We start from the raw sequence: 23280 nt of genomic DNA, 5'->3' as shown, positions 1-23280 counted from the left end.
TAATTAATCATTTTCCCCTTCATTTATTCATGCAAAATTCCTACAGTGATAACCGATGCTTGCGGGGTCTCGTATCCTACTTTGTGCGCCGTTGCTTGCGCGTGCACACGAGCCATCCCGGAACCAATGTTATATACAATATTTCCTTCCGCTTATCGCTGCGTTCCTTTGCACGTATCTCTTCGTTCTTCGCTCCGCTGCGTTACCTTGTGCCCTTATATCCCCTTATTCTCCCGTCTCTCTACCATCGTCTTACAACCATTCGGATTTCAGTACCGTAGACTCCCGTTTTACTGTCGCCTAATATTCCGTCAGCCCCCTCCTCCTCTTTTGTCATTAGTATCTTCCTTGTTTTATAACCGCTCCGGTCCTTTTTTTTAATCCACTGGTATCCTCGGATTTTCATGTAGGAGAATATGGGCTCCGCCACATATACCTTACAGAAGTAGGCACAGCGATTTCTTCTTCTGCTTCATCTTCTTCTCTGGCGATTTCTTGTTTATTTGTCGCACCAAGTCGTAGAAAATCTGAAAGCGAAAGATGACAAGTTATTAAAACTTAACTGCGTCAACTATTTATCGATTAGAATACAACATTATTAGCATTGTACAAAGTATTGCGAGCTAATTACTTTTATTAAAAGATAAGACGAGTAATGAGATTGTAAAATACGACTACAAAATGCTGCTTAAATCAGAATAAATGAAATTGAGAGTCACAACTCACATCGCGAACATTAATTTTAGCTTTGGCAGAGGTCTCCATAAACACGCAATTGAATTGCCGGGCAAGGTTGACACCCTGATCCTTTCCTACTACCCTCTCATCTTCCAGGTCGCACTTGTTACCTACTAGCACCATCGGCACATCATCTGTGTCCTTTACTCGCAAGATCTGTTCTCTGAGATCTTGCAGGTCGTTGAAGGTTGATTGTGCTGTTATCGAATATACTAACACGAAGCCCTGCCCGTTTTTCATATAAAGGTCCCTCATGGCTGTGAATTGTTCCTGCGAACAGACAAGAATATGATAACGTCACTCAAAAATGCAATCTGTATTGTTACAATCATAAAGTAAAAGAGAAAGTTACGCGACGCGTTAAGAGATAAATGAAACAACATGTCTTTGTAAAGGCTACTTCATAAAGACTTCCACATTACGTGAACAAAACGGACAGTAGAGAAAGAAAACAAGTCAAAATTAACACTCAGGCTAAAATAAATAAAATCAATTTCTCGTCTAACGGTATATCCGCGTATTCGAAATAAAGAAACAGCAGATATGTGTTAAGAGGGAAGATACTTACCGTGCCAGCTGTGTCTAGAATTTCTAACATACATTGTTGACCGTCGACCTCGACTTGCTTGCGGTAACTGTCCTCGATCGTCGGATCATACTTCTCTACGAAGATTTCCTGGACAAACTGGACAGTGAGGGCGGACTTGCCTACACCTCCACTGCCCAGCACCACTATTTTATATTCGCGCATCTCCTTGCCCTACCTACTGCCTATGGGCCTGATCACAGTCGAGGGGTCACCGAATCCGCCACGTTTTGCCTTGATTTGCTCTCAGTGAGACGGACCTGAAACAACAACATGCAACCGTCTAGTTAGAGGCCGTGAACATTACACAATGGGTTAATTTTAATGACACACCTTCTTCGGGACGACTCAGCCTTTATGACTCAATGCTTTTTATGCGGTGATTTCATGCGAAGTAGAACAGAGGTCATATATGTGATTATCATAAATTACCAGGATTGTTATATGTATAGGAAGGCAATCATGTTCTTCCGTGAAGAATAATAATCTCCACAATTTCTAATATTATATCGGTCAAGGACTTGTTTCGTTAAATAGAAAAAGAGAGCTATTCATAAAGATATATTGAGAAAAAAGTGTTTGGTATCTGCGACTATAATTTGTGCTTATAATTGCGTGGTAAAATAATTATAGTTAAAAGCTCCATTTTTATGGTTATTACTGTTATAATGTTAGTAATAATAATTATATTTAAAGTTCTATGTTGTACAAAAATAATATATAATTGACATTGTAAATGACTAATTATAGTCATTTATGATGCCAGCTATATATTTTTTGTGTGTCATAAAGAGATAAACATTTAATTCTTTGTATTTAAATTTTTTTAAAAAGATGGCTCAATTTTGTGCCATTATTGTATTTTGAAGCGCACCATTATAATTTTAAATTTGAACTTTATACTGCGCGATCTCGTGGAAAGTTTCCTTTTTCAAGCTACTACTTAAAGCTGAAAGCTGCTGATATCATGCAAAATTCTGACATCCGGAAACGGAAGCGGTATAGTTAATTATTTCACGGGAAAGTAGTAGCATTTGCTCCACAAAGTCACGCGTTGCTCCCCTTGTCGTGTTTTGCTTCGCTGAAGAGCGTTGTTTCACGCGATGAATGACAGAGTAAGAGAGAAAATGCGAATACCGCGAATAGGATGTTGATTGGTTAACGGTGGCATCATGGCGACGCGCTGCGGCCAATCGACGACCGCAGAATTCTTTGCGCCAATTCGTCATTGATTTACCTTATGAATGGACCTGTACAATGAAAGCTGCTGCTACTCTAGGACTTTCGTTGGAACGTTACGGTGTTTGATAAAGTTATCTCGAAGGCGTAATACTGCTAAAATGAATTTAAAATTTTACAACAATAAACTACTATCGACATCTTTTATGTGTGAATTTCGAAAAAATTTCTAAAAACTGCGCATCGCATTGTCAGATTTCATTTGCGTTTCTACAATTTCAAACAATTAAAAAAAAATTTTATTCGACTTTTGTATTTTTCGATTACTGTTTACATAGGTACATGTATGATACATCGAACGTTTCAAACCCGTATTTAATTTCATTTTATTTATTGTTATTTACTTTGCAAAAAAATTGAATTTTGTTAACTAGCGAACGTAACGAATATTTGTGAATATTTAACATGAGAGAAAGATATGGCGATGTGCCTTCTATAATTTTGTATAAGGTATTATTCCGACCAGGTTGATCGTGAATAAATAATTCGCCGAAATGTCACTTGACAAATTTAAAATCGGTTATCTATTTTCGAACAAATTGTGTCGTACGTCACTGCGACGGCGAACCAACTTCAAATTTAGTTCTCAAAGATACTCGTATAACAATCACTTCGGAAAAGGATGGAGAAAGAGAACGTTTTTGCAGGAATAGAATTTCAAAGTTTCTCAGTATTTTCTTGGACAACACACGACTCCTTTGTCTGGTCTTTACAAAATGAGATTAACCATGATTACAATGTTTTAAGAAAAATGAACACGTGAACAAAAAATGAGAACCCGTGGAAAGGAACACGCACGGCAGGAAATAACTTCGTTATCTTTTACGAGTGTATCTTTCCCGGGAATGGGGAATAGCTCTCAAGCTTTCTTTTTTTCCACGGTTTTTCCTTGCTCTCTCCAAGGTATATGCCGACCATGTTTAATTTCTCGTCAACTTTTCTCCATTCTCCAGGCAGCTCGCGGTAGTGTTGTTCTTCTACAAGTTCATTAACAAAGATCAAACAGTATCTATAATAACACGGCGACGTGCTGATACCATGAAACATCGATCTTCGATTTTGCGAAATAATGCCTTGAGAGAGATACACGCGTCGCTCGTTTATAGCTTCTCGTTATAATGTATTTACATTTCACAATTTCGTTAAATACATATAGGGCAATTAAGTGCATCGTGAATTAATGGAGGTCGTATAAAAGCGAACAGCACGGGCAACAAGTTCGAGAAGGAGTATCAAGTGGATCGAACTTTCGATGTTTCTCTAATACATCTCTGCGGTCAAGTCACAGTTCTTATATTCAAGACTATCTTAAATACAGTCTTGAGATATTGTAAACCAATCACAGAGCTGTATTAGCGACCTAAAAGACATTACTTAAGACAGTTTTGTAACAAGAACGGACTATGAATACCAGTCCGCGATTGCAAAAATGTCGCACACAAAGGATACGTTCCGTTTTCAACATGTAAGCATCAGTTCATTCTTGTTTATCAAATATTAAATAAGGATAAGTGATGTTTACAAGCCCTGTAAGCACAAAACGGAATGCATTCAAAGTTGCAACATACGGGCACACTAATGCCTAAATTCTAAGCAGAATCGTAAGACTCGTAAAATATTCTTGTAAGACTTGTAAGAATTTTTAAACGCTTATACCTTTATACAATATTTTCACAAATAGCTTCTTACTAATCATAAAATTGACAAGGAATCGTAGATATTTACGAAGAATCGTACGTCTTATGACACATACGCATAAAATTAGGATACTAATCATAAGTTCTTACAAGTTTTATGAGAACACGTTACGAGTCTACGTCAATTCTGCTTAGAATTAACCCATAAAGCTCTAGATATACCAAAATAGCGCAAAGATCTTCCGATTTACTAACCATAGGTTTGTTCGCGTTGCTTGAAATCCCCAAAAATGTTTGCACTTAAAATGAAATAGATATATATTTGGCCTTGAAAAGAGAGAAAACGAAGATGCCAAATGCAAGCAACGCAAACAAGGCCCATATCATATTCCAATAATACTAAGTGCTTATTGAATGATAGACAACTAGACCGAAAATGACGGTCGAAATAGCCAATAGGAAAGTTGTCGGTATTTCGACTCAGATAAAAGGATTGCGCTACTTTGATATATCTAAAGCTTTAGTGCACACACACATACATCCACAAACGTTTAAATACAGACTAGAGGAAAGTTCGCCAAAATTCTGCTGACCTAGTTATTTCGCGTAGAACAACGCGAGTAAATCTTTGCGTTTCCCGTTTGAGATTTAAGATTCACCAATAGAGAAATCGAGGAGTCAGCCCTCCCAAACACGTGCAACGTGTGTATTCAAGACAAGAAAAGAGAAACCCCAGCCGTTTTGCGCCCCGTATTCATTCCTCTCGAGGGATAAGGATAAGCACCGTATGGTTTACTTTGTTAAGGATACCTGAACTCTCCATGCAACATGAGAGATTCGCAGAAACCGAGTAATTCTGACGAACTTATATAGACAATATATAAACGAAAACGATCTCTATGTTCTCTTGACATTTTGTATTTATGATTCGAGGAAGTTTATCAGAAATTCATTGGTCCGTAAATTCTGAATTCCTGACCATTGACGAGTTTGGAGATGTCAGACGGTTGCTTTTTAACCTTCCATAGCATTAACGCATTTTTCGATTAGAGATCTTGAAATAAGAGTTTGGATACTCGAGATAAATAGGGCGGCAATATTTGACTCTTTATTGTAGAGTATATAGATTTTCGTAAGTTTTACGTGATCCTATACTCTCTGCAATGGCATCATATTTGAGAGAGGGTCTCTATTTTCGACTGACGTAATAGATACAGACTACGCATTGTCTGATCTTAGCATCTGTACTTCATTAGAAAGAACTGAATCATATCAGCATGTCTCTTTCTTGAGATATGCTGATATGATTCAATTCTCAACTCTGTCACCATCTCTCTTCAATTCAATACTTGAGAGAAAGAAAGGGCGATATATGATTCAAGTTATCTCATTCTTTTTAAACTGATGGTGACAACTTCAGGAATGTGCAGTTTATTCTTATTGTATCTACATGCTTTCTATATCGTGCTTTCACTTATTGATTAACTCGTTTTCCGTTTCTATTACGTATATCCGACCAGTTTCTATTACGTATATAAACGTACCAAAAAGAACTTGATGCGTATCTTACGAATGATGCGAACTGGTCGAATGAACTTTGATCAACCTTCGTCTTTGACTTTAATTAAGTATATTACTACCTAGGAGATGTCAGTCCATGACAATTAAAGCCGCTAAACGCGGGAATTAGAAAGCAAGGCTTCTCGCGAAGTTTCTCATTCTCGTGAAGTATTTATTTCTGCCGACAGAAAACGCAACTCGCGAAGATGACTGTTGCAATCGTGTCATTTTTCGAATGCACTCTGCATTTTTACTACTATTCGCATATAAATAACTCGTCATTTATCATTTATTATTTCCGAATCATTCAGAGTAAAATTTCGAAGTCTTTCTCCGCTCTGCCTTCTAATTGTGGAGGTCACATCGTTATATTTCAAAACCTAATCTTCTAAGAGAAATACTTACACTGAGAAAAAAATGCTGTTGATTCAATTAAAGTCTATATTACGGGCTGTCACTAACATAAGTGATTAATTCATGTATATTTTTATTGACATAAAGGCATAAATTATTATTTCAATAATCAAGGCCTTTATGTCAATAAAAATATACATGAATTAATTACTTATGTTAGTGACAGGCCGTAATATAGACTTTAATTGAATCAACAGCATTTTTTCTCAATGTAAAAATTTGGAATCAACTTAAGATGGAAAGATTATAAGATATTTCAAGAATATAGATTCGAGAAGAGAGACGATCGCGTTCTTGACTCCGCAGATGTCTTGGACTGAGCTTTCTCATCGATTCACTGCTCACTTTTACCAATTTCATGATCCTCTTACGAATTTATCGGAATGGAACGAAATCGACCTTATTTATAATCTGCAACCTGCGAGATTTCCGAGAGGGTAACTATACTAACTGAAATATTGTTCCGTAGATTACATGATTTCGTATAGTATCATTTGATTACAAATAATTTTCTTTACTATACATATGAGATTATTTGGTAAAATAAACGATTTTAAAATTAAGATATTTAATAAACGGCTCAATTAATGACAATTTAAGATACCAACTCAAGAGCTATGAGTCAAACTAATGTAATTTTCCAACAAATAAAATTGTAAAAGATGTAACAAATGTAAACAACTATTATAAACTTACAATATATTAAATTCAACATATAAAAATCTATAAATCATAAAATGACATGATATATGTCATGTCATCGAGTTAATCCATTATTATTTTATGATTTATAGATTTTTATATGTTGAATTTAATATATTGTAAGTTTATAATAGTTGTTTACATTTGTTAATATATTGTAAGTTTATAATAGTTGTTTACATTTGTTACATCTTTTACATTTTTATTTGTTGGGAAATTACATTAGTTTGGCACATAGCTCTTGAGTTGGTATCTTAAACGATTTTATCTAATATTGCATAATGATTCCTCGTGGTTAGGAATTACACATGTATATTTATCGGATCATACATAGGAATTTCATATGAATTTTATAATAATTTCGGGAACTCTATCCCACGATTACATTAAGTGATTACCCCATCGGAGATTTCTCACAAGATGCTCCCGCAAGTACTTTGACAGCAAATTCGTGGTGGACCCCGAATTTGCCATCGAAACACTCGACGAAGACTCGTTACACAAAGCTTGCACATAGTCTTAAGTGTACATGTGTGCGTTTTGCCGCGTAAACACGCGCATACATGACCCTCGCGTAACTGACACGTACATATCGGCGAGTGCTATGAGGCACAATCGCCGTTGTACATCCCGGACGCGTGCAAGGACCTGTGTCTGTCACGTCCGTGTGTGTGCGAGCTTTACACAGGGAGCAAGAGGGATGTGTCGCATATACACCGTCGCGCCGCCAATCACTTTGACCTGTAAATACGTTATCTGCTCCAGCGACTCCCGATACACTTGATTGCACTCGGTCACCTCTACCGACGTCGAGTCACTTCACCCAACCGGGTCTTTACTCCTCGAAGGCGAAGCGCTATCGTCATCGATGTGTACGCCCGTTGTTACGCACGCACACGCATGCCGCGAGCGCGTCGCGTCGCGTCGCGTCGCGTCGCCTCGCATCACGTCGCGTCTCGCTCAGAAGGTGGAACGACCGAAACCAATCATCGCCGTTGCGGGAGACACTCGGCCAGACGAGCGATGGGTTCGGAATAAAAATAAAATAAGCCCACAATTTAGCTCTTAAAAGCTCCGTTAATTCTTTTGCTCTTCAAACGTTCCTATGCCGCTCAAAGGCTTAAAGCGTTACATCCGTAAAAATCCTGCGTCCAGAATTGAGAATCTTACGCTCGCACTATTATCCTCGTATTTTATATTTAAAGCAGACTGCTCAAATTGTTATTATAATATTATAATTATAAGTCAATTATAATTATAAATAAAGTTTAGACCGATACAAAATAAATCAAATAAGAAAAAACAAAATCCTATTTTTTGTTAAACCTGGATAATTCATGTAACGAATATGTAATTATAAATTTGCTCCATATTTAAGCGCGACAACTTAATCATAATATGTGTAGCGCACGAATTTATGGAGCCAGCTTTTTATAGAAAAGCTCACGTTTGAGATTCGACTCTTTGAGGCTTACTGATTCATTCTCGTCGCTCTGATTGCGAAAAACCCATCGTGTCTTCCCAAGTTCACTTACTTTCGATGCCAAGGATCGTGGCCGATATTTTCTGTTACGCGATTGAAGATTGATTGCGGGAGAAAGAGAGCGCGTCAAAGAAGGGACGGCGACGAAAAAAGCTTTGAAAAGTATCGGTGCGAAACGCGGTCAATCTCGCGGTCTCGGGAGGTCTGGCTTGCGCTGTGGCTGCAGCTATGGATGCTTAGGGCACATGTGTGTGGAAACGAACAATACAGAAGACGTACTATCAATTCTCCGTTGCGTCACGCGTGATTAAACGTAATTTCCAAGGATTGCGTGGGCACCGGTATCCTGCCCCAGAAATACGCGGCAATACGTGATGGAAAATATACGGTGGAATGAAATTTAAACTTAATCATTCGACAGGCATGTTCGGCAGTCGCCTCAAGCATCTTGACTATCGATTATTGCTTCAATTCTATTGCCGCGTACAAATCGTGGAGATGGTAGACTGCGAACGCAATTACTAGTCGATTATCAAAGACATTGATTTCGAAGTAAGGAAGATGGCGAGAATATGAGAGAAAAATGTTTGATATTTGTGAATATAATTGCATAGTAAAATAATTATAGGGTTAAAAGCTTCAGTTTTATAGTTATTATTGCTGTATACTGAGAAAAATTTCTAGTTAAAAATGAACGAGGCAGAAGATTCTAATTATATCAAGCAGAAATGTGGTTATCTAAATTAGAATAGATTCAATCAGAAAATTCTGATTTGGCTAATTTTCAACCAGAATTAATACTACTTCTTCCTTTGTAATATTAATAATAATTACGTAGAAAGAACGGTTCTGTTAAATATCTAAAAATTTAGCTTGATTGCTAGATATAAATCTGAAAATAATTTTGTTTAAATCTTCTCTCTCTCTTTCTCTCTCTCTCTCTCATCAAAATAATTATGTAAGATACTTAAACTGGTTGGTAGAATGTTAAAACTTTATGCAGCATCGCTCATTATGCTTGAGTTTCCCACATAATTATTTTGATGGTCGAAAACAATTATTTTCAGATCTATATCAACTTAAAATTTTAGCAAAATCATTCTTTTTGTATAAATCATACAATTATATACACAAAAAAGTATAGAAATTACAATTGTTTTCGAAGCCAACCATATATTTTTTGATACATATTATATAAACATATTACTAACATCATAGTAGTAATAATTATAAATAATGAAGCTTCTGACCATAACTATTTTACCATGCAATTATGATCACGAAAATATACCCTTTTCTCTTAGTGATATTGACAAGTATTTAACCACTTCGAGTCTGAAGAAGTCTCGAAGTAACGGTAAATATATTGGAAAAATCTTGAAATACATTAGACATATGCTTATCGGCCGCTGACATTGATACGAATAAAAGGAAACTCTCGCAACATTCTTTTATTTTTATGTATTTGCCTTATATCTTACACGGTGAGGGAGTCGTTCCCCTCGAATCTGACACGATGTATATAATTCCCCCAAAGAGGAAAGTCCTTCGTGCAGGAAGGACTATGAAGTTGGAAGGGCAAGTACCTTTCTATAAAAGGCACATCACCACAGCGATGATTGTAAATGACCTGACGATATGAGAAAGGGGAGCGCGCGCAATTATTCTGGAAGCAAATATATAGGGCGTCTTAGAATAACTACTGTTGTCCTAGTCTAGCACTCAGAGTGGAGCTTTCTTTAGTAAGTGTCAAAATATTCAACATAAAAGAATTTTGCGCTCGTCTTACATTATTTTCAGATCAAGATAATAATAACGCAACCAGTAACGTTGTACTAATCCTGATATCGTTACAATAAAACAGCTTCGACTTTAAATGTTCATAGCATAGATTGAATATACTCGATATACCATTCATTTACTTTGATACAACTGAAAAATACCGATGTGAACCTGGAGCCTAACTTTATCAAAAGTAAAAATTAATATCGTAGCGCGTTTGTACTTCGTTTGTACCGATCATTATTTCGTTTGTACATCAAACAGTTAAACAAAAAGTGAAAAATAAAAAATGGCAAACGAAAATAAAAGAGGTACAAACGATTCTCTTTCGAATGGCATAAACGAAATTAAAAAATCTTAAAGTTGCGCGCTGGCTATTTTTTATTTTCTTTTTTGTTTAACTGTTTGAGGTACAAACGAAATAATGATCGGTACAAACAGATACAAACGAAGTATAAACGCGCTACAGTATTAATTTTTATTTTTGATAAAGTTGGGCTCTAGGTTCACATCGCTCTAAAAAATGTGGTTTTCGATTTTATTATCATGAATAAGTTAGTTACCCTATCAATCATCAAGTAAACTAACATAATTATAAAAATAATTACAACTAAAAAAAGGTAATTTTAAAAATCATGAAACAAAAATAATGTCTGATCAGTTAAAAATACATTCTTTTTGCCAATATTATTTGATTAATCAACTGTTTTCTGTTAAGTGAAAAATAGTTTTTGCCTTAGTCTAGAAAATTTAATTAAATTTAATTAAATCTTTTGAGAATTATAATTGAAAATAATTAGACCAATATGAATAAATCAAATAATAGAAAGAATCTTATTTTCGATCAAAATGGATCTTGGTCCTAAATAATACATTTTTCAGTTCTGCGTCGATTTGGTTTGTCGAACTTAGAACGCAATTATAAACTGAAGCTGAGAAAATAACATCCCAAATTAAATTGATTGTCAATTTACCCTAGTAATACACACTCTGGTCTCTGGGGATCCCAGTGTGGCCCATCCATATTTGTTACCGTACAAATGAACATATTTCAATTAATTTTTTTTCAATCGATGGAGAATTGATTAAGGAAACAAGTCCATGATATAAAAGTCGATATAATTAAAGAATCTCGAGATATATACATTCAAAGAAAAAGAAAAGTTTAGAACCACGAAAAAATCTCGATTTAGCAAATTGCACTAGAGTTTCTGGAATCCCATTGTCTACAGCTAGGGTTAAAAAGAATTAAAGATGCTAATGATAAGCATTTTAAGATGCTGCAAAGAACTGAATTAATTTTTTTAGTTACTTTTGAAAGAAAGAAGCTATATGTGAGTATATCCTCGTTAGTGCAATGATTAATCAGAATATATGATATATGATCAAGCATTGGCGCATCATATACGTGAAAAGTACTTCTCGATACTCTCAATAGTATTTTTCCTACCAAGCACCTGTGAGTTCCTCAGCGTTCGATACATAAACGGCTAAATATAGAAAATCACTTTCATTTATAGGCGTTTACATCAGAAAGTCTGTCTCACCTCTGAAATATCTACTGAAGCGGGACGCGTGTAACGCTCGCGACTGCTTGCAGGTTTTATCTCGTCTAGCAGATTTCATTCCCTATCGCTTGACGTATGCATGCACATTTCATGCGAGAGTCGCGTTCGATTGTCGGATCTCGCGCAGGGTGCGTATATCACGTTTCTCTTCGCAAGCATCCCGGCGATCTGCCAGCCCGATTCGGTTTCCGGTTTCTAGGCTACCAGTTTCCGGCCTCCGCGCGTCACAGATTGGCCGCCTGTCGTCTACCGCGAAGCCTGGAGACACGGTATGACCCAATTACTGGCTCGTACCGATTAACGTTTCTTCAACGTGTCGTCTGTGTGCGAGTGAATTTACGTCTCTCGTGTGTGTCTTCTATATCTCGACGTTAATTCCGTCGAGAGTTAATCTGGGAATATAACAGAAGCTTATGCAAGAATTCTACGATATATTTACACACAGATATTATAAATTCATTAATATTATTCATGATAAATGCTTAAAAGACGAAGATAGGGAAATAATAAAAGCTATAGTGAAATAACAATATCCTTCTTTCCATATCCCACACACAGATTTTGAAATGTTATCTTTTAGATAATTTTCTCGTTATAACTCTGAACTATTCAGTAATATCGAATTTAATATTTTTTTTTTAGACTCTACCATAAATGAGTTCTTTTCTTTTATGCGTTGCTTATTCGTGCTGGTTTGTGAACATTGGTTCCATCGGATAAACACGGTCAATCGAGCTTACTACAGTGGTGTGCTACCGATGTCGAAAGTTTATAGAATTTTCACCGTATAAATGGTGCTGCGTTTGTCCATTGAAACATGATTTTATTGCTGCAACGTGATCGATTGTTTGTGATCAATCGACTAGGTGCTGATATACCCACGCTAAATAACAGATTTTCGCTAAATATTATCATTATTAATGAATCATATACGCTAAACGATATGACAGTTGCCAAACTAAAATCCGTGGATTAAAGAAAATAAGCAGGGATGCCTGCCAATGTTCTTGTTTTATTGTCTCAGTCGGATCTGATGTGACCCATTTCTCTCTTTAAAATACATAACTTCATAGACGTTGCTTCTTATTCTTTCACATTTCATATTCCGCGAAATCTTTCATTTCTAAATGAATATTTGTATATGAAAAATGCAAAAATATTTAATTAAAATTATATCGACATGTATAAACATTATTTAAATTTGGACTTACGGAAAACAAAAGAAACAGAATTAAATACAAGTCCAGTTACAAAAACGGTTCAGTAACCATCAAGTTCTATGAAGCGCGAAACTGTCGCCCCATCGCGCCCCAGAAGTCCTAAGAAACTTGTGAAAGCCATGTCAGGCTTTACTTCCCAAGTTTCTCTTCTTAAAATAACATTTAATCTATAATACTTTAATGGAGCAGGAATGTGATTTTTAATGACTACGAAATAAAAATGTAATTGACAAAAGAAACTTCAGTCTACCATAAAAACGATCCAGTCCATAGTTTTTTCTACTGAATATTTTCTGTTAAATACAGCAAATAATCCTTGTGTTGCCAGTTTTCACCATGAAATAACTATCGGTTATTTTACCTCAGTGGGAAGTGATCAATAAAATCCGTGAATCTCTCCCGTCTAGCTTTACGAACTTTTTGCGATAGTTGTTTAAAAAAAAAAAAGAAAATATCGCAAAAAATATTAGGTTGTTTATGCAACATCCGACATACTTATAACTATATATATATATATAGGTATATATATATACACACATATATACAGCTTTAGCCAAAAGTATGAAGCACTCTCACAAATTGAAACGTTATATTTAACGAAAAATAAATTTGAAAGAGTTTTATTCAAAAATATTCCATTTTATAACAATTTTAATATTATATTAGTTTTCTTTTGAATTTTATTACCGTTTTTTCCAAGAAAATGCAATAAATTACTTTATACTTCTGGTCAAGGCTTCTATATATGTATACAATATCCGCATAAATCGATCGTTGCCGTTATTCCTTTGTGTTTAAAGTTATTCATATTAATATTAGGATATTCCCACAATGATTTATTTCCCATTATACCATAACACCGCACATCAATCATTCTGATTAGTGCACATTAAAAAAAAAAATAAATTTTAATAAATATTTGCTTGAACAGTTCTAAGTAAATACTTACTAAACGTAAACATATACATATATTTATTTAATTAAAAAATCATTAATTTAACTATCTTTTTTTTATTGAGTAAATATATATGCTTGGTTTATGCTTAGGTCTCTTAACCCTAAAATTCTAAAATTCAGTCAATAAGACTACCAGTTCTAACTGAAATTTCCATTGGCTGAATTTTAGGATTTTAGAGTTAAGACCGAAGCATAAACCAGGCATTATTTACTGTAAGTAAATGTTTATTTAATACTATTCGTAGAAATATGTATTGAGATTTAGTAAATTTTTTTCAGTGCACTCGTCTCAATTCACAAGTCTAAAAGATAAGAAAACTTAATTTCATAATTGAATAAATAATTAAGAAATCTCATTTGAAAGTCCCATTTCTCGCTTGCATGTTTTTCATATACTTAGCAAACCGAGGCCACGAGGGTTAATCTCATGTAAAAATGTATCGCATTTGATTAACAGGAAGCAAATTGCGTGTACCTAGTTGCGCAACGGTGGTTAAGCGACGTTCACACGAAACGCGGTCGCGAGAGTAGCTTCAGTTTTATTTCTGTCGTTGACGCGGCATAAATCGTGATAATGGCAGGCGTTCTCGCAACCAAACTACACAGTACGGTAAGACAATGCAGTGTTGAAGCACACACTATCATAGTTGCAGCGATAATCATGCGGGCTGTCTTATCGTGCAGTTGGCTAATTATTTGCGTACGTGCATTCCTTTTCCTATATAATACATCCGTTGTTTAACTAATGCTCGATAAATTGAGAATCTGGGACGGACAGACATCTTTGCTCTTATTAAAAATAGTGTAAACTCCCATCGAAAGGACAAAAAAGTGACATGATATCATTGATCTTTTCCAATTGTACTAGCTCTTCTTTTCATTGGTCGTCATCCTTTAAACGAAAAGCTAAAATTGAAAGACCTGATCGAACGATAATCTTAACCCACTTTTTTCTACTTTAGATTCTAACTTAAGCTCGATAATTGAAGTCGAGACTGTCCGAAAGAGAACAGAATTTACATTATTAATCTTGTTTAAAAAAAAATTTAATATCGAAGTTGAATTTAATTCTGGACTTGAATTTTTATTCTATTTAATCGGATCGTTCAATGTACCATCGCAAAATATTCAAGAGTTCTATCGACGTTTTTTCAACGTGTGTGTGTGTGTGAGAGAGAGAGAGAGAGAGAGAGAGAGAGAGAGAGAGAGAAAGGATTCTTCATGGGAAGGACATACGATGCAAATTCCCATTGCACTCGACGCTGTATTAGACAGCTAATAGATGGTCCGAATGTGTCAGTTGCCATTTGACCACGTGTAACATCACTGTCCGAAACCGATACATACGAGGTCTACGTCGTGTCTGCCAGACAAACACCGGCGTTAACTACGTCAAGCACATACCGAATTAACATACGATAATTAATTTAGGATTTGTAAGATCGATGTTAAAATCTCCAAGCGCGCGCGCGAGTTAGAGACGTCTCGATAAATATCAAATAATACCTACCGGAATTCATCATTTTATTTAATTATAACATCGTCATCCCTCTTTTTCTCGCATGGTTTACGCGTACAACGTACACAGGCATAGACGTGATTATTATCGTACAACGCGGCGTTATAGACGCGTGCTCGAACTAATGCGGCCAATTACCTTAGCAATTTCACTAGTTTATCACGTTAATTACCACAGGTACACTTTTATTTTCGACAAATCTCCGACTTATTTAACGCACTAATAAACGGGAGCTAATTAAATCCCGCGCTTTGCAATTTATTGCCGTTGTACTACGTCAAATTACTCTTTTATCAACGTAAGAATATCAAATCCAGACTTCTTTCTTGCAATTTTTTACCTAATAATCTATACTTACTTAATGGATACCTCGAACTTTCTCTTAACTAATAAATCTTGAATAATCGGTCTACTTCTATTCCAACTCATACAACTCCTCGCATTCCGAGTGATTTTACGAGAAAAGTAATATCGGCAGAATAATATCGCATAGCTCTTCTGCGAGGAGAGCCTACACATTGATTTTGTGTCTGAAGAATTCATATGTTAATCAGACGAGTAGGATCACACGTACTGCCTACGCGGGACAAATGCAGGAAATCACTCGCCTTCCTAAGGCCGGCTTCGTATATAGGGCATGTATTATGCATCGCCGTAATAATGCGTGATATGAAAGTTCGCTTAACACCATAAATGTTAACGCTGAATGAGAACAGGGGGGGGGGGGTTCGACAGTTATTTAATAAACTAATTATCTATATTTTATATACGCGTCGTGAAATGAAACAATTAATGTATATAGGCAGCTTGTATTCTGCTTTCATTCGCTAGTCTTGATTATAAATTTACGAGAATGCAGGCTTCGTGGCTGAGAAAAAGTGCTTCATGGTTAAAATGGCCGGTCTGACCGGCTTTCATAATGCGAATATTGTAAGATTATTGTAGTATAATGAATGTGTAATATTATCTTCATATGTTATTATCTTCACACGTTATTATGTTATTTAACGTTAAAAACAATACGAAATAATTTATAAATTTTTCAATCTATATATATCTGATATAGGATTATTAAATTTTATTTTAATTTCAAGGATTTATTGTCGAATAAAATATTAATAGTAATAAAATAGTAATAATAGAATAATAGTAGTGAAATAGTAATAATAAATATATTTAAAAAAAAACTTTATAATTATATAGCTTTTAACCTTTGATAATAAATCTTTAAAAAATTAATATAAGTTTATATATCCTATAATAGGATAATCGGATATAATTTGATATAGCGGATATATAATTAATTTATCACTAAAATAGTAGTAGCAAATTTACTATTATTATTTCAATATTACTATTTTAGTACAGTAATAAATTTATTTGTTATTATTTTTATTATTAAGGGCTTACATTAATTTTAGCAGTAAGTGCTAAAAATTATATGGAAGAGGTCGAAGAATGAAAAAAAAAAAAACACCGTGACACACCTCATCGATAAAAAAAGTTTCCATAAGCCGAATCATTGCATGTCACGCAGTGAGTCATGGGGTTCGTGAACCTTATGGTGCGTAAGCCTCAGAGGCCCTTATTAAGCTTCGCAGTAAAACGTTCACATTGAATATTTCATGGAAATTATAAATGTTATCCTCCTGGCGTTTTTTTTTTTTAAGGTAATTTTATCAACGAGAGAGAGAGAGAGAGAGAGAGAGAGAGAGTGTGTGTGTGTGTGTGTGTGTGTGTACCCCTTTCATTGAATAAACATTGTTACGTTACAAATATAAAAACCAATATTTATTTAATCGAACGACTCTAATATTTTCTCGAGTTTTGAAGTGGATTCGCATTTATGGAGTTTAACAGAATCGAATACGACGGTCAGGCTTGTACAATGTTTTTTTTCTTCGGAGTGTAAATGTGCAATCGAGTTAGCAAGAAACACGAAAACTTTACCCGAAATAGCGCGATATTGGCGCGAAAACAGTGGTATTTACGCGATGCGAGTGAGCTATTTCGAAAACGAGACGTAAGTCAAAGACGTTATCGAGTTCAAAGTCGAATAGAGTCTCGTTTTCACAGCAGAATCGCCGCTATTCAACAGGCGCGATCATTTGTAGCTGCGAATTTACGCAGTCGCGACTGCAGTTGCTTGGTTTCGCGTTTATCAATGGAAATGTTTACGCAACGCGATATATCGCAACAAACTCGGTTCTCGGTGTAAAGCTTTTCAAGAGAGAGATTGCTGGTGTTGACAATAAAATTCCGAACAATTCTGCCATTTATATTTTTAAACCTCGCTCCACGAGGTTTAAAATTTCAGGGGAATCTTTTTTATTTCTCATCTTGCTCGCGAATCCCGCGTTAATTTCGGCGATCTGGAATGTATCAACTCGTGTGTAAAATCTCGCCCGACGAAAATCAAATTATCACAAACGAATGAACGATTACGGTAAATTGAATAAACTTAACGAGTTTCCAGGAGATTAGCGGAAATGGCGAGCGTTGTAAGAGCGTGAAACATGCGGACGCGGAGCCAGGAGACGCGACGCAGCTGGGGACCTGGCTGCTGATCGAAGGGGCTTTGCAAGCAGAGGAGAAAAAAGGGTGTTAATTCCCTTATTTTAAAAAAATTTTCAACTCTTTTATAAATTCAATTAAATACACGGAAAATTTTTCTGAAAAATCTAAAAATTATGTAGATACACAGATCTGAAAACAATTTTGTTTACTGTTAAATTCAAATGTCAAATTATACCCAATCTGAATTATTTGAGTCATTTCTACATGGAGAGAATTTTTTCTTAAAGTTTACTCTGAAAATATATGATAGTCGTGAGACATTGTATTTCGAAGAATTTTAATGTAAATCTTTTTCATTCATTAAATAAAACTACAATAAAGTATAAAATAAGTTTGATTAATTTTACTGAAGTATGGTAAAAATCTTTAAAATATATATATATACATATATTGTATTGTACTACCATATTTTTAGGGTAAATTTTAAAAGACAATTGTCTCCGTGTATAAGTCTGCTCCTACACTGCTCCTATACGTCGTTATTTTAACTAAAAAAATAGAGTTAAACAAATTACTAAGACTGATATACTGAACTTGTCTTAAATTTATTTCATTATTTATTAAGAATATTCATTAATATAGACGTTGTTTACTTTGAAAAAATTACAGTAATGGATTGATTTATTTTTCGACACACACGAAAGTTAAAAGTAACAGTGTTATTTAATTCAAGAGATTGGGTTACCATTGCTCCTTTGATATTTAACAACGTTGGTTATCAAAATAATTACACTAACAATTAATATAGTAAACGCAAACATGATGAGCAATGCTGCAAGAAGTTTTGATATTCCAACCAGTTCGAGCATCCTACGTAATTATTTTAACGGTTGAACAAAATTGTTTTCATATCTGTATTTACCTAAATGTTTAGATAATTCGGCAAAATATTTCCGTATACAAAATTGCTGAACACGATGACAAGGCATATCGATCATTACTAATATTATTCTACTAGTTACTTATTTATTTTTGTTGGCAAGATTCTAGAAACATGAAATTAATGGAAATTATATTACTGTATTATAAACCGCCTAAATCTATATTCATTTGTATAACAGAGAAGTGTGTTTGTGTAATATTCCTGTCAATGCATCCTGGAAACCGATAATATAAATATATATAAGAAAACTCTATTACAAGAATAAAACCGCGTAAATACGGCATCAATCTTTATAATCGTTCGTAACCATCGATCAAACAACGTGGAGTAAGATTTCTTGTTTCATTTTTCAAGGATGATCGGTCCGTGTTGGTAAGTTATCGCTTAAATAAAATGTTTTATCGTTTTTATACGATACGAGATGATATCGTAGACGCTAACTATATGTCTGGTCTTTCTCTAGCATCACGTGTCGATTAGCACATCAGCTGCCGCGTGAAAACTATTATTGCACTTCCTTGCAATTTTGCGCCGTAAAAGCTTTTGTATTATCTTCGGGGGTCTACAATATTTCGAAACGTTCAAAATGGCTTATCCTTATGTTATCATGTACTACGACGGTAACTTCTTAAGTGCATCAGTTGCGTTTAATACAACATGTATTAACCACGCCGTAGCGTTTAACATGCTATCTAATGTTATTTACGGTTCAACAAGTAGCAAATAATGCAATGCTCGCGCGCAAATACGAACAAGAGTAAAATCGACGAAACGTACTCACGAATTGCAAAGCAAATCTCACGAGGCATTATGACGTTATATTAATTCGAAGTTTATACGGCCGCGTTCGAATTGAATTCGCGTTTTCCCATCGTAAATTTTTACATACCCGGATTTTACATTAGCGGGAAAAATATCGGTCGTGAGACGTGCAAATTTTGAGATGGATATCACCCTTCGGTCTGTGAAATCGACAAGAAATACGAATTTTTATATAAAAAGATTATTTTTATAATCCCGACAAAAATTCCAATAAATGAATGTTTCAAATGAGAAAGCTTAACATTTGGCAGGTGATACATTGGAAAAAGAGTATGGCATTGATTGGAATTCTAATCGTAAATGGACAAATCAAAATTTTCTGAACGAATCTGTTATAATTCTATAATTTGTAAAATAACCAGAATTCTAATTCTATGATCAAAATCTTCTGGTTTATTTATTTTCAACCAGAAATTTTTCTCATGCTCATTTCTACCAGTATAGATTAATTCTTACAATATAAGGCGCAATTTGGTGCCTCATCCGTCCAAACATGGATCAATATACTTTCTCACCAAGATACTTTCAACTGTCTAGAATAAATATTGAAACTTCATTTTGGAAAATAATAAAATATAGTATAATTTATAATTATTGAAAGACTCAAAGAAATTTGAACAAACAGGAATTATTTGCTCGATCATTAATGACCTGGTCTTGTACGGTAAAGGTCAACTTTAATCTCGGATCAACTAACTCTTCATCTTTTTCTAATTCTAAGAATTAGAAAAGGTGAAGAGTTAATTAAACCGAGATTAAAATTAAACTACATTGTATTAAGAAAAATGTTTGGTTGAAAATGAATAAATTAGAAGATTCTGATGAAATCAACTAGAATTTTCTGGTTAAATCTATTAAAATTTTAGTTGAGATAAATAGAATTCTGATTAATGTAATCAAAATTTTCTGGTTTATCCATTTTTAACGAAACATTTTTTTCAGTGTGGTAGAAACGAGCATCAGGAAGTAATTAAAGGCGGTTCCAGATAATATAGCCAATGTACGACAATATTAACAAATATTAGACACATAATATGTTTAATTATCCATATAAATGTAGGTCAATATTTAGTGAATGTGTGCAAAGTTGGTCTACATTGTTCATGTCATCTGGAGCTATCTTTATTTGATTTTTTCTGACACAGAAAGAAAATATATATTACATAAACGACATTCGATTGCTCGCAGTTTGTTCATAAATAATCGTCCTTTGTCCACGTTATTTGTTACAGAAAGATTATAAACAAAAAATATTCCTTCTTTTTTCGGTCGATGTTTAAACAGAATCTCTCACATACAACAAGTAAGAATATCCGATCAGCATTATGTCGACATTCTTTCTTCCCAGAAGCCACTTCCTGCGCGACGCGGATGACTCACGTGAGTCGACTACAGATTAGAACACGCCATGCGGTTCTCCGTGATCTTTGTTGAAAAGGCCATGGATCAATCATCAAAATTGTCTTCTATAAAAAAAAAATACAGCGTAAAGAGAAAGAGTGGATCAAGGCTGTGCAGCTTAAAAACTCCAAAGCTCTGCGCGTCGAAGAGCGATTTTCGATTTTACTCCTAAGCTCCAGTTTTACATGATCCGCGATTCGCGATGAGAATAGAGGATACAACCTCTCTCTCTCTAGTGCATTGCTTCCCTTGCATTCGACTCTCTCCCCCATTCTCTTCGATATTAAAATGATTAATCCCTATTCTTTTCTCCCGTCACCGCGTTACGGGTTTAAATTGACGAGATTCGTGTCAACGCTCAGATTTAAAAGACCCTATAACTTCAAGTTGATGCATCGAACGGATGCAGCGATCGTTTTTATGCTCCCGACAGAATCCTAATAGACAAATTTTTCAATTGAGCTTAACAACTGGTAGATTGTAAAAAGGTAATTTGAGCTCGAGTTTATTTGATTTCTTCTGCAATGGGAAAAATTTCTGATTAAAACTGGGCGAATTAGAAATTCTGATCAATCAGAATCCTGTTTATTCTAGTTATTTTCAATTAAAATTACAATAGAATCAGCCAGAAAATCTCTGATTTATTTTCAACCAATTAATTCCAATTAATGCAACCAGGCTCTTTTCCGGTATGTCATGGAAAGAAAATATATATTACACACTGAGAAAAATGTCCGGTTGAAAATGGACAGAACGTTCTGTTTGCTTATTTTCAATCAAAGTTCCAATTAACGCAACCAGACTCTGTTTCTAGCGTTTGTACCAACAAGAAGTACAAACAAAACGCATTCCGATCATACTAGTCAGAATTCTAGTTATCGTAACTGAATTTTTGATTACATCAACTAGAATATTTGATAGATTCAACTATGTATATTTTTATAATTGAATCTACCAACATTTCAATTATTATCATACAATCAGACTCATTTTCTCTATAAACAGAAACAAAGATAAATGAGAAAAAAATATAGACAAGAGAAAGATTGAATTAATCGGACTTAATTTTTCTACTTTTCTCTCATATTTTCCTGCATTTCCGTACAGTCACTCACGTTTCCTCCTACTCCCCTAGTCAGATATTCCGTGAGAGCACGCGTCTATTTTATATTTTAAACACCGAGAGAGGAAGAAAGGGAGTGCAAGGAACTACGGCCGAAAAGAACCTCGCCTTTGTCCCCGACGATCTACCTCCAAGCGATTTATTTCTTCGTCGCATTAGTCACGCAGGAAACTCCGCAAGATATTCCTACAGATGTGCTCGTTAGTACCCAATTACAGTGCAACCGCATCTCCTCGTCTATCCACGTGCGAAAAACGGGAAGGACGAAAACAGAGGAAAAGAGAGAGAGAGAGAGAGAGAAAGAGAGACGAAGGATCGGTCTACACCGCCCGGCGTGATCCGCCTGACGTTTAGTCGTTTCCTCCCCGAATCCTCGACGAAAACGACGGCAGTCCGCGAGGAAACTCCTGTCGTCGCGTATATCGCGAGCTGTCGCGAGCGGCTCGGGCGGGCCGTGACCGTAAGAGGAAACGCTAGTTGCCCGGTGTGGAACTTGGAAGCGAGGAGAGCGAGCCGGGCGATCTCGCTCGCACTCGCGCGTTGTCTCGCTCGCTTGGGAAAATCACGAGGAGATAACGAGAGGACGAAACAACGCCCGTTTCCCTCGGAGGGAAGTTATGTCCTCCCCGAGACGCGGACTCGCCGCGAGAAAAACGTGACACTCGAGGCACCGATCCCCGCCGGTGCCGCAGACTCAGTTTACCGATCTCGGACCGTCTCGAATCGCTCGACTTCTTGCATGATTCATCTTTTCTCCTCTTCCCTCAAAGACGAGCCATGCGGGTTCGACCGAGAGGAACAGGCCTGACAATTTTTCCGGGGATAGGGAAGGGGAAGAATTCGTTGGCCGCTTTCCATTTATTGACACAAATATCGACATAAACATCATTCTATCTTTCTGACATTCGGGAAGTGAACGAAGATAGAACGACAACTTGTGTCACCAAACGGAAACCAGTAAAGCACCCATTACCGATCGTCCCCTGAACCGAACGTGCGGTTCGCCTTCGATTCCCGGCGCGAAGGCGGCGGGCGGTCGCCGACGACGCCGTGAACGATTTCCGGCCTC

The 23280-nt window shown here is 35.7% G+C and overlaps 1 protein-coding gene across 2 annotated transcripts in view; it reads right to left on the bottom strand.

Annotated features, from left to right (window-relative positions):
* Positions 1-14: 14 nt before the first annotated feature.
* Rap1 (RAS oncogene family member Rap1) overlaps positions 15-23280 on the bottom strand; it is a 26217-nt gene continuing 2951 nt past the window's right edge. The window contains exons 1-4 of one of the 2 annotated variants that reach the window (XM_018509434.1): positions 11689-11838; positions 1307-1584; positions 727-1008; positions 15-527 (exon numbers count right to left, since the gene is read on the bottom strand). In XM_018509434.1, the coding sequence (XP_018364936.1) occupies positions 438-527; positions 727-1008; positions 1307-1489 (555 nt within the window). In that variant the 5' untranslated portion in view covers positions 1490-1584; positions 11689-11838 and the 3' untranslated portion in view covers positions 15-437. Of the gene's footprint in view, positions 528-726; positions 1009-1306; positions 1585-11688; positions 11839-23280 lie in introns of those variants that run through there. The other variant, XM_018509433.1, reaches the window with a different exon arrangement.

This window comes from Trachymyrmex cornetzi, unplaced genomic scaffold, assembly GCF_001594075.2.
Source record: "Trachymyrmex cornetzi isolate Tcor2-1 unplaced genomic scaffold, Tcor1.1 scaffold299, whole genome shotgun sequence".
Lineage (NCBI taxonomy): Eukaryota > Metazoa > Arthropoda > Insecta > Hymenoptera > Formicidae > Trachymyrmex > Trachymyrmex cornetzi.
This window is presented reverse-complemented; position numbering and strand designations above follow the sequence as displayed.